Consider the following 21,744-nt stretch of genomic DNA (forward strand, 5'->3'; position numbering starts at 1 on the left):
TCAACTAAGAAATGTTTAATGAGCAATACATTAATTCAACACAAATAAAAAAAATTGAGCGAAGACATTACACACGTTTTCGTATAAAAAAAAGTGAAATAAATATACGTAAAAAAATATTACAGTGGAAATATTTTCACGGCGTGCAGTCATAAATCTTCACCTGAAAAAACCAAACAAGTAAAAATAATTAGCATTTCTTCCAATCAACAATTCTGGCCCTAAAGTCATACGCAGGTGTGAGAGGAATTCATTGTACACCTCCCAAAATTATTTTTATCATTGCGATACTTAAGGTTTTCAAAATAAAATAGAGGATTGTTTTCCAGATAATACCATGTATACTTAAAATCTATAAGACCACATCTCTCAAGCCCTCTTAATGGTTGACAAGATTATAAAATAAATTTAAATGTATATTAATGGCAATTGATATTTTGACCTATCATAAACCAGATAAGACCATTTGATCATAGATGAGGAAAAATACACACCATGTCCAAATAACCGAAGAAGCCATCTTGGTCGTTACAGCGTCCGATCTGCATTGGTTTCTGGGCAGGCGTCAATCGACCTACGTAGAAAAAAACAACAACAAAATAACATCAAAATCTGTAGCCTCACAATTAACTGACATTCATTGTTTACAAACCTTAAGTACTTATAAAAACCCAGTAACTTTATACAATAAGTATATCTCCATTTCTACCATAACAACTGTAAACCAAACGCCTCGCCGACCTAGAAATTGGTATACACGCTTTCAAATCCATAATCCTTAAAATAAGGACATAAAGTCTATGCCGACTTGATCGAAGGTATGCTATTATTCAAATTCATAAACCTCTAACCACGAAGAATCATCGACTTCCCCCATACTTAATACTGTAAACAAGGACATATTCGCCCCCGTTTGATTTTCACCCCTTTCGCCCTCGTTGTCAACAGGCGCATTTAAAATTGTTCGAATTCTACTATCTCAAAAAATCTCTCCTATACACAACTTCATTTGCGCGAATTCAAGACATGGCGAAATCGTTTACAAGTTGAAATGGGCGAAAATAACACAAAGCAAATATTTCCCTGTATACAGTATACGACAATTCTAATTTATCACCCTAACCATAACGACTCGTCGAATTACCTGTAAGTGCTGTAGAATTCTTGAACTCTAGTGCCTGCTTATCTTTACCCACAACCCTCACTCTGGCGGACAGCTCGGCGCCGTCAAACATCAACTCAACGTTATTCCAGTCGTTTTTCTATTAAGAAGAAAGTCACCGTAAAATAACATCGCTCATATGCTACAATGCCTTCATACGCCATGAATTAAGAAAAAATGTAAGAAAAATCTATTAGACTCGATAATATTCTAGCTGATCATGTAGTTTTACGTAGACATATAGAAAAGGTTAAATTGTGAAAATTTCTTATTTTTGACTTTAACAAGAAGGTATTGGTTATTACCCATTTTTTCATAAAATAATCCCTTTGCATATACATTACTCTGATGTTTAACAAATATGACTACCTTAAATGGTAGGAGCATCATCACTTGTTCTGATGCACGGTCCTCGGTCGAGCCCAAGAAGACAAGTCTGTTAAGCTTCCGGTTCAAAATAATGGCGATGGAAGGAGAAAGGTCTTTGTTTATTTCGGGAGAGTTCCACCTGACCGTTTCGGTTTCACAATTAGAAAACAACACTTGGGAGTCTGGACCTTGAGTTCCGGCTGTGAAGAACCGGAGACGCGCCATCAGTTTGGTTATTGACATTCCGGAAAGAAAGGGGATGGATATACGTGATGTTATGCCGTTGAATCGTCCGTACTGTGCTCCCTTTTCTGATCTTGTGATCTGGGTGTCCGTGGGATCGATCCAGATTCTGCGAGGGGACTTGTTGACAATTGATTTCCCCGTAAAGTCAACGAACACCACGGGATCACATTCTGTAAAAAATTCAATTAATAAAGTTAAACAATTTATGTCGAAAGATGTTCGGTAGACTATGTGAAATCAACGCAATTTTTGAAACCTTGAAATGAAAATGAAATGAAAAAAAACCCCCACCCCAAAACAACCCAAGGCTCCTTTCAAATCAGAGCAATATATAGCTGATGGATCATCGTATCTTATTTGCGTGTACAAATAATAAAAGTCTTTGCATTCATTATCATTATCAAGTTTTCAGCTCGTAGCTGACGAAAATAGAGACACCTTTCGGGAAAAGCAATGTATAGCACATACAATATCATGCATAGCTTTAGTAGTTTATATGTACACATCATATTGACCAATACTCTCATAATCTTCAAAACTTTCTTCGACACAAAGCTGACGAGAATAGATAGATCCGTACTTTTAACCGGGATTGGCACGACTTTGCTCTCCGTTTCCGACTCCAAAGGGTTTCCACACACACAGATATCCGGTCTATAGACGAGGGACGCGGGACAGTCCTGCTCCTGATTCGCCATCTCGTTCCAATATTTCTTTGGCCTGCCTTTAACTGGACGGAAGAAGCACTCTGAAAAGTAACAAATGAGATTTTATAAGTCAAACATGTCTATTGTGGAATCATGTAATTTCGTGGGGGCCAATTTTCGGTGCTTGTGGGTTTCTTGATTTTCCGTTGGGATGTAATTTCGTGGATGCGTCGGTTTTCATTTTCAGAGGACAAACAATATTTTTTATCATTAGCTTTCTTCGAGGATGTACATGTATATTCGTGGATGAGGGCTACCCACAAATACCACGGAAATTGAAACATTACTAATTCTAATGATTCACAGTATTCGTACAACTGAAGAATCCCAAAGAAACAACTCATGGAAAAAATTCAATTCGATTCATATCAATAGTTCAAATGCTAACTATGTGGTAATACTGGCTCCTTTCATTTGGAGATTATGAGCCCATTAGTACTTACTAATACTGTAGAAGCACATATTTTCGTTGAGTCAAAATTTCGTCGTTTTTAAAGCAGATACAATTTCGTTGGCATTAAATTTCATCATATCGTAATCTCTTGTATTCATTAATACTTCGGTTAAAAATTCGTCGTGGATTTAAGTTCGTCAATTTATACTGCCAACGAAAATAACGAAATTAAATCTTCGATGAATAGTTCTGCTTCTACAGTATGTTTCTAACCACAAAATAGTCCGTCTAAACCATTAAGTTACTAAAAAGACATTTAAAGAACTAACTAGATTGCTTTATCTATAAAATCGTGGAAATAAGTTTTTGGTTTAGAAAAATAAACCATAATGAATCAATCAATTTTCCTAATGTTCTTTTTGTTGCCTTCCTGTCTCACCGTATTTTGGGGCTTTGGTGGTAACATCGCCTTGACGGTTGAAGTTGGAGGAGTCCACAGAACAAGGAATGGTGCAGGCCTCGTCTCCTACACACCGTCCTTCGGCGTCATCGTAGGCAAAGCCTTCCTCGCAGCAATAAGGCATAGAAGTGTTTTGCCAAGAGCATTTGTAGTAACTTCTGCAGTTGATACCGCTTGGATAGGTCTCCGTTGGTTTCTTTGTCAGACATGGATCTGTTATAAGGGAAGAACAATGCTTAACAAGTTCTTGTTTATCAACAGTATGAAAGAAAACGGATAAAATCAAAGCAACAAGAAGACCAAAAGTGATAAGTATAAAAGAAACGACAACAAATAAAAACTCAAAATTTCAAAGACATTATCTCAGATTAAATAGGAAAAAAACCCATATAAGTGGCATCAATATTTCTTAAACCGATATAAAACAAATCGGCATCTCAATACATGAATTTTACGACCAAGTTTCTTTTATAATTGTTAATGTGCTACAGAGCCTTTAATAAATTATCAAATATATATATTGATACCTGTTTCACAATTAACGCTGTTTACTGCATCGCAGTTGTTTATCTGAGGATTCCAGAAAGTTCCAAATGCGCAGCGAATTTTTGTACATTCACAAAGACTGCCAGTTTGGGCGAAGCATGTTTCGTAGTGAGTACAGTTCACAGGACGGTAACAAGAGTCCGTGTTTGTCCGACACTGAGAGGAACATAGACCCGCTGTCAACCAAAAAATATATATAGGTAATCATTATTCAACACGCTATAGTTCAAAGATACTTTTATAAAGCAATTTGCAGCATATAATCATGCTACTAAACTTCTAGACAGTCATTTGTGATAAAGTTTTATTTCAAATATCAATCTCTATATCTTTTGCACACAACAAATGAATTTACACCTGATTTCTCTTAGATATTTGTAAAGTAGTTTTTTTATGCCAAAACTACAGATATTATTTCTGAAGAGTAAATAGTACCCGTTTCGATTTCTCAAAATGAACATCTATTTGAATGCTGTTGGTTGATTCCAGATTTGGCGATTTTTTTTCCTGCAGAATCGGTGAAATTTTTCTTAAGAAATGAGTTATTTTCGAAGAAGCAGACCTCACCTTTCTCTTTGCCACCCATGAATCCTCCTCCGCCAATTCCACCTATGATTCTGTCCCTTTTGGGAGCTGGTGCTTCTTTAGTTTCCGGTTTGTTGACGACTGCTTTCTTCGGCGTGTCAGTTTCTGCCAAACAAAACCAGGACAATAAAACACAAAGAACAAAAAACTCTTCAACACTTAGAAAATATGACAAAAAATGGAATCATTATTAGATATTTTCATGTGTGTCTTACTGATGACTACTTATTCAAGTTCTAAATATTGATCTTTGAAGTCGAAGAACATAAAAATATATCAAAGTTATTCTTGATATGATATATTTTTTGTAGAAATTACTTGGATCAACTGGAGTAAGTGCATCAGTATTTGATGTCGGGTTCAACATTCCCGTCTTCTGCGTTTCCGGTTTGATTTCTTCAACAATAGCCGCCGTATCAACAACGGCTGCATCTACTACTGGAGTGAGGACCGTTTCATCCACAGGTGAATCGACAACAGCGGTGTCTGGTACCACAGGATCTACCACTGGAGATGGATTGGTCACATCGACAACCGCAGGATTATCAACAACGGCGGTGTCCGCTACTACTTGATCTACAACTGGAGCGTTGGTGGCAACGTCAATTCCATTAGTGTCGGCACCTGCTACTGGGGCACCGACAGGAGTGTCAACAACACCAGGATCTTGTACTGCAGGATCTACTACTGATATAGCTCCTACGGATGATACAACATCTGGGGACGACAGACTACCTAAAACAAAGTAAATCAGGTATGATTTTTCCCCCATCTTTTTTAAAATGCAAACTCTTCATTCAAATTTTGTAACCTTTAGATAAACGTTTATTTGCTGTCTTCCGACTGACATACGAAAATATACCAGATCATTCTCAATTAAAAAAAATAATTAAAAAAGAATTTTTTTCCAACCAAATGACATGAATAGTAATGACTTGAATCTGGAATGGGCAATCAGATGTTTTTTTTAAAGATGACAATAAGTTCCTTTTGAGCGTTAGTAAAGATATGTTTTGTTCGGTTATGTAATAATAACCCCTATGAAAATTATTATAAATAACTTTTTAAACATTATGGTTAATTAAACAACATTACATACCGACCATCTCGCCTTGGACGTCTCCAAAGACATTTATATTGTTGTCTCCGAACACACTGGGCTCTACAACGGAATAAAAACCCCGTAAAATGACAATGACATACTAGTACCTCGGGATGTATATCTGTGTAATAAAGCTTTATTTAGATACTTAAATTTATAATACAGTATTTTATAGTGACATTGCAAAACTCTGAGAGCTGTATTATTTATTATATTGACTTATTGATGCACAAATTGCACGTGCTTGCTTTATTGACAAAAATTCGTAAATATTAAAAAGGGTGACGTTGATTGATGTTGCCCGGGGTTGAGGCAGGTATTTATTTGTGATAAGACTCAGGCATTGACCATGAATAATGTAAATATGTTTTTAAAGTCGACTTATGGAAATAACCCCCATCTCCCCCAGATTAACTTTCATTAAAAAAAACTTCATTTTTGATGAAAATTATTTGTTTATGACCAAGCTAAATTTCTACGTAAGCTATGTGTTATTATTATCATTTCATGAATCAGTCCTTAGTTCCATAAAGTAATTGTTGTTTACCAACTCTTTCCCCCGCAATGTTTCCAAACACGTCTAGCTGGCCCTCTCCAAAAGGATTTCCCATACTTAGCGCGACATCCATGGATCCCACCCCTGCTTGGTTTTTAGCACTACACGTGTAGGTTCCCTCATCACTGACGTCACTTTGTGATATGACCAGGTCACTGGACCGGAAACCTGTTCCAGTTTTTATTGCGATTCGATTATCTGTTGGCAGTGGGGCGCCATTTTTTAGCCATGTTACTTCCTCTAGTGGCGAATCAGGAGAGTCTACTAGACATCTGATAGTCACCTCCAGACCCGGTACCAAGTCATATGATGGCTGGGAAAATGTTATTACTGGCGGGAAATTTTGTTCTGTTATAAACAAAAGAATGAAAATGTTATCAAAACAGACATCTGAATTACTGGTATATCTGGTTTTCTCAGAAATTAAAACTGACAAATTTATTTTCTTCGAAAAATTAACTTGCTTTTCAAATTTAATTTCTTTTTTTACAGTCTTTATGACAGGCTTCATGTATAAACTGTATGAAAAATACATCATCATTAAGTAAGATAATCATTATATTAAAAAAAACAATTGAAAAACACCAGCATAACATTTCTTTCCGAACGAATCATGTAGTAGAAGAAAAAATTAACAAGCATTTGTGGTCTGGAGAATAAGGCAACAAAAGGATAAAAAAAATTCCCACTCTATCAAGTTTGTTGTAAAACGTTTTATCAGACGACTTACATGAACATTTATAACTAGTCCACTGGTCATGAATTCACTGGTTTCCTAAAGATGTTTTATAGGTTTGTTTTAAAGTATATCAATAATAATGAAGCATTTTCTCGATTCGTTAACTTATTTTTGACTGGTTTATTTAAAAAAAAATTTAAAAACCAACTCCTGCAGATCTGATAGACCCATCCTTTGATACACAGTCCTATGTACAGGTGCAATTTACAAATTAGTGTTAACATTTATGGTGTGAAATTCAATTTTCTTTAAAAAAAGTTGGATTTTTTAAAATTTCATCGCGTTACATATTTTTCAAATAATGGTTACATGTACAGTACTTGCACAATAATTCACATATTATAAAACAGATAAATCATGAAATTGTTAATAATGTTTGAAAAATTAAACAAAGGAAGAGTGATTTCATCATGTAATGTTTATGGATGTCAATGTAGATGATTTAATCGAATGCTTCAATTTGTGGCCAATGTTTTTTTTTCAAATAAAATATAATATCAAAAATTAGACTTTGATGACCATTTGATTTTTTGGACCGACTGAACAACGAAATCCTCGAAATTTTGTATTCAGCAAATGTACAATGTAGATGGAATTATGCTTGTTGAAGTTGATAATCTATGTTAATCTTCTCATAAACGAAAAGACATAAAAAGTTTCAATAAATTGTAGGAAAGTACTGGTTTATTAAATAACATTAAAAAAAAGATAATTAAATAAGAATCGAACATCACCGTAAATTCTTTGTAAAGGGGCGCATTAGGGATTAAATCCAATAATTTAGAATCAACGTCGCCGACAAGCTGTGACAAAGCATACCTCACGCCTTAAACAACATGTTTACTTCAGAGGTTATTATAATTTTGTATTAAAAATATCAATGTCCAAGGTTGAAATTTTCTTGCTTGTAACATTACTTTTTGGATCAACCCTAGTATGAAACACAAGAATGTTGTTTTGTATAAGTAATGGTTTGTTTGTTTGTTTGTTTTTTTTATAATTTTTTTTAATGAAAAATGGTGTTATAACAAAATACGTGTAATGTATTTTGATTTACTATTCAAGGCCCAATAAGTTTTATGGATGTTTACTTGCATTTAATGAGTTGTTGGGAGACAACCGCCCAACAATATATAGAACATTTCAAACAAGAATGTTATAGTATTCAAAAGTTATGAATCAATATAACTGTGAAAATGTTCAGAGTTATATTTTTTGGAAATATTCTTGTTTAAACTGGCGTATATAAACAAGACGGAGAAATAAAAAATGGATCCTCTTTCATTAATTATTACATTATATTATACTTCGTATTTGCTATGATATGATATTAATTTAATTCATATCTGAAATCTAAAATACCTTACCTTGTGCATATAATAGAGGTTGAAAACAAAGGAATAAGAAGCAATAGAGAGTCTGAAGTGTAGTCACTGAAAACAAAAGTGAAACCATTGGATTAGGAAGAATGACAATTGTATAAAAGATATACTGTGGAATCATTAGAATTCGAGGTGGCTCTATTTCGTGGGTAGCCCTCACCCATGAATTTACTTCCTCCACAAAAAAACATCATAAAAGATTTGGTTTTCTTACTGAAACTGAAAACCGACGCATCTACGAAAATACATCCCCACAAATAAGCAAAAATCCCACAATCTACTAAATTTGGCCCCCACGAAATTAAATGATTCCACAGTTATATGTTGCTGACAAATCACGAATGAATTGATTCTCTATAACACCACAAATCGATTTGAACACGAATGATTTTGGACGCTTTTGAAACAGTCAAATTATTGTAAAACGTTAAAGAACACTAATGATTATGACTCTCTTTGAAACAGTCAAATAGATGTTAAAGGCGTTTTCTGTATGAGCAAATTCAACACGAATGATTTTTGACGCTTTTGAAACTTACTGTTTCAATTTACGGTTAAAATGTTAAAGACCATTAATGCTTATAGCTCTCTTTGAAAGAGTCAAATATCTGTTTAAAGTGTTTTCTTGTATAAGCAAAATTTGGAAAAAACTTATCACTTTACCTGGTATAAATTGTTTTCCCATTTGTTTCTTGCACAGTGTTAAAAATTCCTAAATCTTTGGTTGTAATAGCTTGGCTACATGAATTATTAACTGCATTAATATATACGTAATAAAGGATTTCCGCAACCATTTGGCCTAAGGCTGGCAATCATTCGTCAGAATTGAAATTGTTTTATGACGGCTCATGTACCACAATATACTTCTTAATGTCGTCAAATAAAAAAACACAAAACAACGAAAAAACAAGATCAACTTTATGTTCTTGTTTTTTTTCTTTTGCAATGCACGTAGAGGTTTTCGATATTCAATAGAATTGGGAGCGGATGTGATTAAGTGATTTGAAAAAGGTTCATACACTGGGTGTGGTTACTCCTTGATGACCTAGATGACATGATTTCACGTACATTTAATTTAAATGCATATTATTTTCTCCCTTTTTCACCTTAACTATCACCAAGTTCATCGCGTGTCTAGAATTTAAGATTCACGTGTAAAAAAGTTTTTTCTGAGTGTGTGTTTTTTAATTCGTAAGTTTTTAGACCTCCTGAGGAACAATGGCAGTTTATCTTACTAGGACACCTTTTGGGTCATCATTTAAGTTTAATGAAATTCAAATTGAGTGCTTAATTTTCTAACCTAAAAAAACCGCTATCATGATCAATTAAAACTTAAAAAGAAATAAACCCAGAATATGCTGTAAAATATGCATATGTTTCTACAAACCTTCATTGTCTTTTGAGAAAAGGCAACATTACAAAAGGGGACACCTTTAACTTCTAGTCATTAAGGGACACTTTTTTTGGCTTATTGTTTAAAACTGTATCTTTTGGCAACAACGTTGCAAAGTGTTTTTTTTTAATAAAGAAATATTATTATATTATCATCAAGTTATGTTTAGTTAAGGTATCCGATCTGCATTAAGACCTTATTTTCTAATCTTGCATTTCCATCATGTATTAAATACCCTGATATTAATTCCAAGCATTCCAGAGTAGAATGGATTTACCAAGAGAAACTTTCAAAAATGTAATTAAATAACGAAGACTGCGTGAAGGTCAATCGGGACAGGCAAGTTTTTGGAACTGAAAAAGGTAATACTAAGAATATAAATAAATGCCTTCAAATTGGTTGAAAATGTATTTTATTACTAGGAATAGAACAACTATTGAAAACAATTTTTATACCGGATCGATTTTAAATTTTTTTAAAGATTCCAACAAAAACAAGAAAGGAAATATATTGGGACACATTCTGTTCTTACATATTGATACTTAAACATAAAAATTATATCCAAGTATATTGAGTATTAAGCCCACATATATCTGTTATACATGCAGATTTATCATATCTGGGGCTTTTATGGACCAGATACTTACAAAACAGAGTTAGAAAAGTTTGACATAATTTTGTAAAGAAACTATTCTTTATAATGTTATGTGGTACGGCGGCGTAGAAAGGCCAGATGAAAAAAAAATTAATCTTATTCGTTCGGACGAATTAGCTATTTGTTCGGACGAATAAGTTTTTTGTTCGGACGAATTAGGATTTGTTCGGACAAATTAGGATTCGTTCGGTCAAATAAATTATTTGTTCGGACGAATTAGGATTTGTTCGGACGAATTATCTATTTGTTCGGACAAATAAGTTATTTGTTGGGATGAATTAGCTATTTTTTCGGACGAATTAGGATTTGTTCGGACGAATTAGGATTTGTTCGGACGAATAAGTTATTTGTTCGGACGAATTAGCTATTTGTTCGGACGAATTAAGATTTGTTCGGACGAATTAGCTAATTGTTCGGACGAATTAGGATTTGTTCGGACGAATTAGCTATTTGTTTGGACAAATAAGTTATTTGTTCGGACAAATTAGGATTTGTTCGGACAAATTAGGATTTGTTCGGACGAATTAGGATTTGTTCGGACGAATTAGCTATTTGTTTGGACAAATAAGTTATTTGTTCGGACGAATTAGTATTTGTTCGGACGAATTAGCTATTTGTTTGGACGATTTAGATATTTGTTCGGTCGAATTAGATATTTGTTCGAACAAAATAGTTATTTGTTCGAACGAATTAGCTATTTGTTTGGACGAATTAGATATTTGTTCGGACGAATTAGCTATTTGTTCGGACGAATTAGGATTTGTTCGGACGAATTAGCTATTTGTTCGGACGAATTAGGATTTGTTCGGACGCAATAGCTATTTGTTTGGACAAATAAGTTATTTGTTCGGACGAATTAGGATTTGTTCGGACGAATTAGGATTTGTTCTGACGAAATAGTTATTTGTTCGGACGAATTAGGATTTGTTCGGACAAATTAAGATTTTTTCGGACGAAATTGCTATTTGTTTGGACGAATTAGGATTTGTTCGGACGAATTAGCTATTTGTTTGGACAAATAAGTTATTTGTTCGGACGAATTAGGATTTGTTCGGACGAATTGGCTATTTGTTTGGACAAATAAGTTATTTGTTCGGACGAATTAGGATTTGTTCGGACGAATTAGCTATTTGTTTGGACGAATTAGGATTTGTTCGGACGAATTAGCTATTTGTTTGGACAAATAAGTTATTTGTTCGGACGAATTAGTATTTGTTCGGACGAATTAGCTATTTGTTTGGACGATTTAGATATTTGATCGGTCGAATTAGATATTTGTTCGGACAAAATAGTTATTTGTTCGAACGAATTAGCTATTTGTTTGGACGAATTAGATATTTGTTTGGTCGAATTAGATATTTGTTCAGATAAAATAGTTATTTGTTCGAACGAATTAGGATTTGAGGATCTGAATTAAATCGATAAAATGAGCTTTTGATGTCTAATAAAAATAACTGTTTCCAAAAAATCACAGTCTATAACTATTAGTTACCAATGTGCAGTTCCTAGTCAGGAAAGCAACCGGTGAAGTTTTTTTTTCATTGCTGCTAATATAAAAAATATGATGATTTTTTTTTTACTTCTTGTCTTATTTCTTTTCAAAATCCATGGTTCTAATCCAACCCGAAAGAAAGAAAAAAAACGCCCCCCCACCACCCCCCCCCCCCAAAAAAAAACAACAACAAAAAAACCCAAAAAAACAAAAAACAATAATGACCAGATGTTTTTAATGAAATCTTTTTGGAATATCTTAAGAACATTTCTCTGGGAATTTTTTTCTTCACTTTTTTAACGAATATCTAGATATCCAAAAATAATTTAAAATGAATGTTTCTGAATGAAATTTGGTTTAATGATAATTCCTGCCACAAATATATCCTCATTCATTTATCTGCTGTTGTTGATGACCATGCTGTTAGCTCAATTGAATTGGACGTTCTGAACATTCGTGGCAAGGTGCCATTCCATCCGTTTGTCTGTAAACTGTCTCCTCCTTTTATAATCTTCCAATCTTAACAAACCCATTACCTTTTAAGGATCAAGATCGAACACATGATATAAGGGTGTCCATTTTGTTATAGATCCATTCAAACATTGGTAAAAATATGGTTTGTGTCTTAAAACAGTCTTCTTGAAAATCAGAGCACAAAATATGCCATTATTTATCTTCTACAGTACCAATCAGACCCAACCTAACAGAAAGTAAACCCAAACTAAACCCTGGGTTTACTTTCTAGGTTTACTCTGGGTTTACTAGAGTGGACCCAGAGTAAACCCAGAGTGAGTCCAAAGTAAACCCAGAGAGTATACCCCGATCAGAAGTATACCCCTGAAAGCAGATGCTACTTGTGAATTCGGAATATACAAGGGGCAGGAACTGCAGGCAGTAGGATGGTAAGATAAAATATAGCTCTGCTTCACGCTTCAGTGCGTACAGTTAACCCCATATGCAATTCCCGAGTAAACCCAAAGTTAACCCCGTGTAAATCCCAAGTAAACCCCGAGAGGACCCAAATTTTCAAAAAGTAAACCCAGAGTAAACCCAAAGTAAACCCAGTAAGTAAACCCGGGGGTTGACTCTGGTGTTATGTTGAGTCTGATCGGTACTGTATGTACCTAGTAAGAATATAAAAAATCCTACGATCATTCCTTTGACTAATAGTAGATCCTCATAACGAATACAATTCAAATTGAACGTTCGAATATGCCTAGACAACCCATCAACATGTATCTTCTCAGTAACTTCAATTTACATGTACATCTTAAGATATGTTAAAATACATTCAAATAATTCAAATTGAGATTTGTTACTAAAATTAGTAATGAAGATCAATGACAAATTTTATGGTTTTATTGTAAAACTTAGAATATACTATTATATTTTCTAAACTGTTTTTTGAAAGATAAGTTTAATCAAATCGAATAACAGCTTTCTATAAATAAATGAACTAGGGTATAAAAGTTTCTCCTAAAAATTTATCATAAAGAGACAAATCCTCATCCAATAAAAATACTACTTATAAAGACAATATACAAATTACTAGTATACATCAAAACTTAAAAATATGTCACCCAAGGAAATCGAAGTTGACATTTCAAATCTTCATTTGTTTAGTTATTCGTTTTTTTTTTTAGGTGTGGAAAATATTTTTAAGCATTATTTGATTCTTCAACTAGGCACCATTAGATGTATTTCGATAATAAACCCTCAACGCTTTCAAATAATTTTCTTGCATTGCAGACACATTATGTTAATGGTATTCATCATGTATCACGATCCTTCAATAGAAGACAGAGGATTTGTTTCGAATGATAAATGGTTTCTCTTTGTCTCTACACAATATTAGTCTACTACTGTGGTTTCATCAATATTCGTTGAATACCAATTTTCGTGGATTTCGTTGTTAAGTTGATCCACGAAATTTAATGTTCATTGAAGTTCAATTTCAACTAACAATTTGTATTGATAGGATCATTGGCCACGAAATTACGTATCCTTGAAACTGTGGTTTTCAGAAAATGCACGAAATTTGATACCCACGAAAATTAATGAAACCACAGTATTTGTCTACATGAATGATAAGCTCTTTCCCACTTTACTTAATATTCACAATGTCCATTTTATCTAATGTCCCTGTATCCATAAAATAACAAAGCTTTTGTTGCTTGCTGTTGTCATTTGAGAGGCATGAGATCTTTAACAGGCCTTTTTATTTGTTAGGATGAAATACCTGAGTAAAATCTCATCAAAGCATGATTTCTTTGTCAATAAATTATATACTATTTCCTGATTATGTGACGCCATGGAATTAACAGTATGACGTTGTAAAGAACATTACTCTATCGTTCTTAAAAATGAAATGCAATTCAACGTCGTATTTCTATTCTTTTAATATGTATATTTTGTTTGATTGATGTATCATTTTAATGTTTTGCTTGAATAAAAAAAACACAGACAGTTACCCTGAAATTTTACATTATATTGCCTTTATTATTTTAACATAATAAAAATAATAATTATAATATTACATGACAAAAGGGAACTCTTAACACACATGAATACATGTATACGATTAAATAGATTTACACAATTTTTGATAGTTTAAAATGAATAACTTTTAAACATTTTGTAAAACAAAGACTGATCTCAGTTTGGCTGTTTACGTATAATTGTAATATATTACAAACTTTATAGAAACAAAACTGTTTCGGAATCCTTATGCTTACAAACTATATTGACATACACGCAAAAACATCAGTTTGGGTTAAAATATTGTTGCAATGCTGAAGTGAATCATTAAAAACAACACAAGTGAAAAGTGTGTGAATATGAAATAGGCATAGCAGAACGTCTTTCAAGATGAAATCCTTTCTCTAAAAATCATTCAGTAGTGACCTAGTTCCGGTTGATTTTTCCATTAATACGGTCAGTTTTGAAAAATTATGGGGCAGGCAAACCTCTTCTATTGTTGCTTTGGCGAATTGTACATGTGGTTAAGTTTATAGCATCCTTCTCAAGATTTCACCTCGATTCAATTCAGTAGACCACGTAAACAGTGCAGGCAGTTTTTGCAACACATCCAGGAAAAAAGGGAGTCTTTACAGATAGACGCCCATTAAACTAGTATTATAGTATTCAAAAGTAAATAAAATAATGGAAATTTTAGGAAAGAAACATGATAGACTATGAGAATCCTCTTTCGTTTTTAAGAATTCTAATCTACATCATAGGAAGATCAGCAGGTATGCAATCATACATTTTCACCTGTGAATAAAAAAAAACAAAAACTTAGACAATCATTTAGATAAAACACAGTGTCTTGAAATTGTAAAATCGTTAGACACGAAACGTGTTATCAATTATTTACAAAACTAAACTGTTAAGTTATCTTAGACAGAGTTGTAATATAGATGAAAACTCTTAAATGCCTATGACACTAACCATGTCTAGATATCCAAAGAAAGCATCTCTTTCAGTCATACATACTCCTATTCTTGGAGTAAATTTGGATGCAAGCAGACGTCCTGTAGAAGAATTGCAAATTGATTAATAATTAAGAGAATAAAAAGTTTCAAATGCATTATATTGTAAAGCACTCGTTAAGTTGCATTTTTCTTTTAATTTACACAGTATAATATCAATTATATCTTAAAACAGTGCTAAAAGACTAATGAAACTAAAGCTTTGTAATAAACCTGAATGAGATTTGAAGAAATATCAAGCTTTGTATTTTTTTTTCCATACCTGATAATTGAAGAAATATTTTAATTTTTCCAATACCTGATAATATTTTGGTGTCCTTTTCTTCCACGCCAGTTCCATCAGGTGATACGGACCTTATTCTTGCTGTTAAAGCTTTGCCATCATATACCATTTCCACATTATTCCAACCTTCATCCTTAAAAAAAATGATATAAATTAAAATTACACCAATAATGGTAAATAAAAAGCAATAAATTCTTTCAAAATGTAAACAAATGTAGTTAAGTGTTCAGTGTAACTATCTTGAGGAAATGGTTGTCTAACCAGAAACGGTAATCGGATGATAGTTTTCGGTGAAGTGTCTGTTTGAGCGATGAACGTTAAAAGCCTGCTAGGCTTGTTCAGAATAACAGCCATAGAAGGTCTTTGGTAGACTTGGGGGAGTTCTGAGGTATCAGTGGCAGTCCTGGAGATGGTTGACTCGCAGTTGGAAAATAGAACCTGGTCTTCAGCTCCGCCCCCAGCGGCGCTGTAGAATCGGAGTCTGATGAAGAACTTGTCGAGGGCAATGCCACTTAGATAAGGAATTTCTATGAAGGAGTTGCGACCGTTGAAGAGACCATATTGCACTCCCTCCATTCCAGAGGCCTGAATGTCTGTGTTCTGTGCATTAATGTAAACATCCCTCCGAAGGTTTACGACTGTGTCGTTTGCAAAGTCTACGTGCAAAAGAGGTCGGCAACCTGATCATAAAAACAAAAAAAAAGTTTTATTTTGACAGCTGTATGAAAACAATTAATTTCCTGATGCATTTAATGTTATTTGCGAACAAAGCATAAACACCGTGGGTTTTTTTTAATTTCCAAAAATAATTTCTTTTTGTCATGCACTTTCTTGACCTTTTCACGGCAACTGCAGTACTGCCCTTTTGCAGGACAAAATGACAGTTTTTCATTACGTCATTTAATTATCTACCTGCTAAAACTTCGGCAAAGTATATCAATTTGTCCTGCAAGAGAGCAGTACCGCAGATATCGTTAACGGGTCTATTGTTCCATCTTTCTTCAAGAAATTGTAGATATTATCACTACTCACGTGGAGCTCTCAATGTTCCGGCAGGGGCGGCTATCATGTCGCATCCGCACTTTTCAGGATTGTAGAAAGTGGAGTCTGCACAGTCTTGCTCTATTTTGGCGACTTCATTGTAATACTTATTAGGTTTACCAGAAATAGGCCTAAAGAAGCATTCTAGAAACAAAAAAATGAAATAAAAGTATTACCTTCTGTCACAAATATCTTAAGTCATATAAGTGAAGAGATTTTCTGCGTGTGTTTCAACACAGCTATTTTATTTTTACCATAAGGATCAGTTGCCATCAGTTGATCTGCACTGAGATTATAATACTCCTGGCCTTCTCGTTGGTTACATGATATATTGCAGCTAACATCTGGGGTACACTCTTGAAGTTCATAGTCATATCTATAGAAATCACGACAGCACATGGGAACTGAGCGCCCCTTGTTGTTGCACTGGTAGAAACTCCTGCAGTTAAAATTACTAGGGTAGGTGTAATCTCGCTGTTTCTGTAAGCAGGGATCTGCAAAAGAAAGAACATTTGTTCATAGGGGAAGTTAGGTAATTACCATGCTGCTTTCATAAAATTAGGAGTCTGTAGAAATGTAACATACATATATCTATATCAATAGAAGAGTGTTCATCAATTATAGTTATCAACAGTGTTTCATATTGATTAGGATCATGATCATGATTATGATCATATTACATCGCCATCATCATCATCATCATCATCATCATCATCATCATCATCATTATAAGCATTGATATATGTTTTGGTATGGTTACCTTCATCACACAACCCTTTGGATACTGTATCACAGACACCAGACGCGGCGCTGAAGAATGTTCCAAAAGAACACATTAGACGGGTACACGAGCATCCAGCATCAGTCGAATGGCATTGATCAAAGTGGGTGCAATTATACGGGAGCAAACAAGACAAACCTCCGCCACATTCCGTTATGCAACCTGCAGAAAAAAAAGATGTAAATCAAGAAATGAAAAGGCTAATCCAGGCAAAGATGTAATACAGAACAAAAAATGATCATCAAATTTGTATCCCGTCTAGAAGAATTGTTGAGTGGTCATAGTTACTTATAAAATGATTTAATTTCAGTGTATAGAGTATAGCTGAGCGTGAATTATTTATTTATGATGTAAAATTAATTACAGGATATCGTTAAACCACCATGGAATCATGAAAGTACAATTTAATCACTCTTTCTAACACAGATAGCAGCCATCTTTGTTTTGTGAAAGAATACGTTACGCAATTGTATCATATCTTACCTTGAGAGGAAACTAATTCAATACTGATTCCAAATATTCCAAAGAGAATTCCAAGGCAAACTCCGCTCAAATTCATATTTTACCTAAAACAAAATCCAAACCAAATTTATGTCTGGTGATATATAATTATAATGTCGTATTAACACATAAAGTTCTAGCCAGACTAAGTGTAGTTCTTGGAGCTAATGTCTGTACAGGTGTTCGCACTACAAATAATGCTCAAATACGTTTTAACCAACAACGCCGTCAGTAAAACTGTATGGTTTTTTGTTTTATAAAATTTCTTTTTTTAGCGAAAGATTTATTACGTAATTGAACATGAATAATTACCATTCTAATCGGAAACGAAGACAAACGAACATATTGTTTCGTGGAAAACAATAACAAAATTTGAACAGGTAAATAAGCATGAAAGTCGTCAACTGCATGTACAAGGTGTGATCGCAAAGTGATTGGTTTGTTGCTGACGTAGATAAATTAATGAAAGTAAACAAACGAAGGTGTTTGGTTAAATTATCGAAAATATACATACCTTTAAAACACCTTTACACCTTGAAATCAAATCTAAGGATTGAAATCTGTAGCAACCAAGAATCTAAACTGTTTTCATTAAAATTATTTCATTATTATTCATTAAATCAGGTTTGGGGTTTCAAGTATCGTACGATAAGTCAGTTTTAAAGAATTATTCGTGTTGGGGTTTGTATATTAATCTCGTTTTCTTCATGAGGTCTTGCTTGCTACGACACAGTGGAAAATGATGTGTTTCGAATTCATTAACAATTAAGCACCTGTCATCGAAAGGGCGAGGTTCTCATCAAGAAAGAAACCTCAGTTCTCTTAAGCACTCTCTCTTGGCTGTATTGCCCTTCATGAAATGAATTAATAATTGTCTCTTAAAAATAATATTAAAAAAAAGTCCCATTAGAAAATTTACTGAAATGCATCCAAGTCCCAATTGTAAAATCTATTTTTGTAATTCTGTATTTAGATATAGATATGCGATAATTTTGCACTTTTGCAGTGAAACTCGAAATGAATTTACGACAGTTTTAATTTAACAAAGATACCACCTTTGCAACCCGTATTCCAAAGATAATGTCGTAATTGAGAACGGATTTATATTTATATGAGGATTTTTTATAAGGATTTATATGAGAATCATCCTTCAGTTTTTCAGAGCACATAGTAAAGTGTATGTTAGTTTAAACAATGTTTTGAATGAGAAAAAAAGGAGAAACCATGAAAGAAGGTATCAGTCGTATTAAAACACAAATATAGCAAACAGTACAACTCGATACTCTCTTACCTGAAATTGTTCAGCGTTTCAAATTTATGCTGATTTCTAATGGCTTATCAAACCTATTTTATGTAATTTATACTTCCTAGGGGCTCTTATCAATAAAAAAAAATCGTATCAAAAATGTCATGCCCATGCTGTTCTTGATTTATTTCTATCCTGTCTGGCACGTAATATGAATATATGTTTGATAATTCTAAGTTAACCAAAGTACATTATCGACTTTATTTAAGTTATCATTTGTATAACATCTATAAATTGCGTTCACTGAGTTTTACGTTTTACTTTTTTTCGGACCCTTGAAACAGAATGAAATAAACTTTTGCGTAGACGTATAACTAAAACAGGTGCAAAATTGAATCCTGATCTAGCCTGTTTAACATAATGAGCTGGATTTGTGCATTTTAATTTGTACATAAAATGATAAAACATTTTTGTTTTGGACAAAAAGGGCTTAAGATAAACAAGTTGGATGAAAACTGTATTTAACAAAAACCAGAATCGGTTTTGTTAAGTATTGTTAGCATGCCGTTCTTTTAATGAAAATCTGTTAAAATAAAACATTAATTAGTGAGGTATTCACAGAAGATTGTTATGAGCGGTGAGACACACTCATAGTTTTTTTTGTTTTTTTTAGCCGTACATGGTGTTTTAAGTCAATAAGTATCTGACAAATATTAAAGCGATTAGTAGCTCCATTAGCATTTCTTTTTAGATAACTGTAAATCTGTCTCTTAACCACCTTCTTTTATCAACATGAATACTTTGACGAAAACTAACTGTTAATTTTTTTTTTAGAGAGAACTGCATGGTCGATGCCATTTTTAGACTCCAATTGGCAAAGAGCTCTCTGTTTAAATCTTTGTGGAAATGTTCAAACTTCAACATTTTTCTTAACTGAATAATAACTTTTGATTAATACTATCAGATTTAAAAAGTACAAGGCAAATCTGATTGTGTATTTGCTGACCTTCTGGCCTCAATAACCACAATCAAAAACACTATATACATATCACATGATTGGTTTTTTCGTGTATAGTTTCAGATTTCTTCCTTAAAGGGACCTAGACACAATTCGAGCTCCAAATTTTCAAATGTTGATTATCCAATTGTAACTTCTAGAAAAGTCAATATTGGTAATTTTTTAATGCTCTGTCGAAATTTGAAAATCAAATAATGAGCTACAAGCAAGATACATATGGCAGCATTAATGAACACACTGAATAAGTTTTTACTTGTAACAAATCATTTTTTGGGAGAAATTGGAATTTCTTTACATTATTTTAAACAAAAATAAGAATGGAAATAATTTACAAAACAGTGAATTCTTACCTCTTTATCTCGCTTGATTTCTGAGATTTTCAAATTTGAACAGTCATTCACAATGCACAAGTAAGCAATTTCATGCTTTAAAAACAACAAATTTTGCACCCAAAGCATGTCTAAATCCCTTCTTCATTCCTTTTATCGCTTCTTCATTCTTCATTTCTGATATACTTTAAGTAAAAACTACCGTAGTTTCTCATGCATCCCTTTCCATCAACATTATGAAACTGTATGTTACAGGTACCCCTGTTTTTCCCAGTGTTAAACCATACCATTTAATTCCCTTTAAAATGTTGAAACACAACGTCTTCTTTTAACCCATGTCTAACCTTTTATATTCTAATTACTCTCCACTCCGTACATCTTTTATAATAAAAACATGTACACCTTTTTTATGATATCACCAGGTTAACCTGGTGATATCATAAAAAGGGTGTATTGGAACAAATCATTCATCTCTAGCATTTGTTTCTTCTATAGTTTACTCTTATATATTTGGGTTTTCTATTATAAATAATAACCTTTTTTCATACCTTCAAGGATATCTATTATTTCAATGTTATTATACGGTGCCATACAACTATTTTATTATAACCCATCTTGTCAGCCTCTTGAGGAACCCTTATTTATATTACTAAATGCATGTTTGACCACCACCATTTTTTTATTCGTTGCATATATAAAGTATAAAATCTTTCTGATCAAATTCAATCTGTCATTTCGTTACAACACTATGTCAATTTCCCAGACAGTTCTTGTACCGATTTACATCAAATCTAAGTTTTGTCTAAATGAACTTCAAATTGATTTGCTATTCTTGAAGATTTAAAACAAAAATAAGTTTTTGTAGATTTCAAAGCGTATTCTACTAATTGTATTTAAATAAATGGATCTCTTGATGTTAATCGTATATCAAAACTTTTGCTTCTTGATTGATTAGCAAAGTTCTTTCCTTTAAACACCCATTTGATTAATAATTAAGCCCAACAGAGTTATCTTTCAAACAATTTTGGCTTTTGTTATAACTATTACTCAGAGTCGGTAGCATGTTTATATAAACAGGTAAATATAAAAAATCCATACCTAAACATAGTTATAAATCCATTTTACCGTTTTTGAATTAATATGAATACTTTGCAAACTGTTTGTTCATATAATTCGCAATTTGATGCTTTTACACAGTTTTTTCTGCTGCAGTTGGGCAAGAGCTTCCAAAACGTTCAACCTTCGCAGAGTTTTGGTCTAGAAAAG

The 21,744-nt window shown here is 33.2% G+C and overlaps 2 protein-coding genes across 4 annotated transcripts; both read right to left on the reverse strand.

Annotated features, from left to right (window-relative positions):
* LOC105345527 (uncharacterized) lies at positions 1-9,065 on the reverse strand. The gene is made up of 13 exons (XM_011453706.4): positions 8,912-9,065; positions 8,234-8,299; positions 6,119-6,475; positions 5,569-5,631; positions 4,788-5,204; positions 4,452-4,574; positions 3,866-4,060; positions 3,318-3,551; positions 2,358-2,525; positions 1,532-1,947; positions 1,145-1,262; positions 495-574; positions 1-163 (listed from the first exon to the last, which is right to left on the reverse strand). Exons 1-13 carry the CDS (start codon positions 8,931-8,933, stop codon positions 137-139), a joined length of 2,286 nt encoding a protein of 761 aa, XP_011452008.3. The 5' UTR covers positions 8,934-9,065; the 3' UTR covers positions 1-136.
* Positions 9,066-14,261: 5,196 nt separating this feature from the next.
* LOC105345525 (uncharacterized) lies at positions 14,262-19,195 on the reverse strand. 3 transcript variants are annotated; one of them, XM_011453700.4, is made up of 9 exons: positions 19,177-19,195; positions 17,868-17,950; positions 17,364-17,546; positions 16,858-17,097; positions 16,595-16,747; positions 15,824-16,242; positions 15,578-15,695; positions 15,239-15,321; positions 14,262-15,061 (listed from the first exon to the last, which is right to left on the reverse strand). In XM_011453700.4, the coding sequence occupies exons 2-9, from the start codon at positions 17,941-17,943 to the stop codon at positions 15,017-15,019; spliced, it is 1,317 nt and encodes a 438-aa protein (XP_011452002.3). In that variant the 5' UTR covers positions 17,944-17,950; positions 19,177-19,195; the 3' UTR covers positions 14,262-15,016. The 3 variants fall into 3 exon arrangements, with proteins under 3 accessions (XP_011452002.3, XP_011452001.3, XP_011452003.3); XM_011453699.4 differs by lacking the exon at positions 19,177-19,195 and adding an exon at positions 18,400-18,462; XM_011453701.4 differs by lacking the exon at positions 19,177-19,195 and adding an exon at positions 18,198-18,216.
* Between the last annotated feature and the right edge of the window lie 2,549 nt (positions 19,196-21,744).

This window comes from Magallana gigas, chromosome 10, assembly GCF_963853765.1.
Source record: "Magallana gigas chromosome 10, xbMagGiga1.1, whole genome shotgun sequence".
Lineage (NCBI taxonomy): Eukaryota > Metazoa > Mollusca > Bivalvia > Ostreida > Ostreidae > Magallana > Magallana gigas.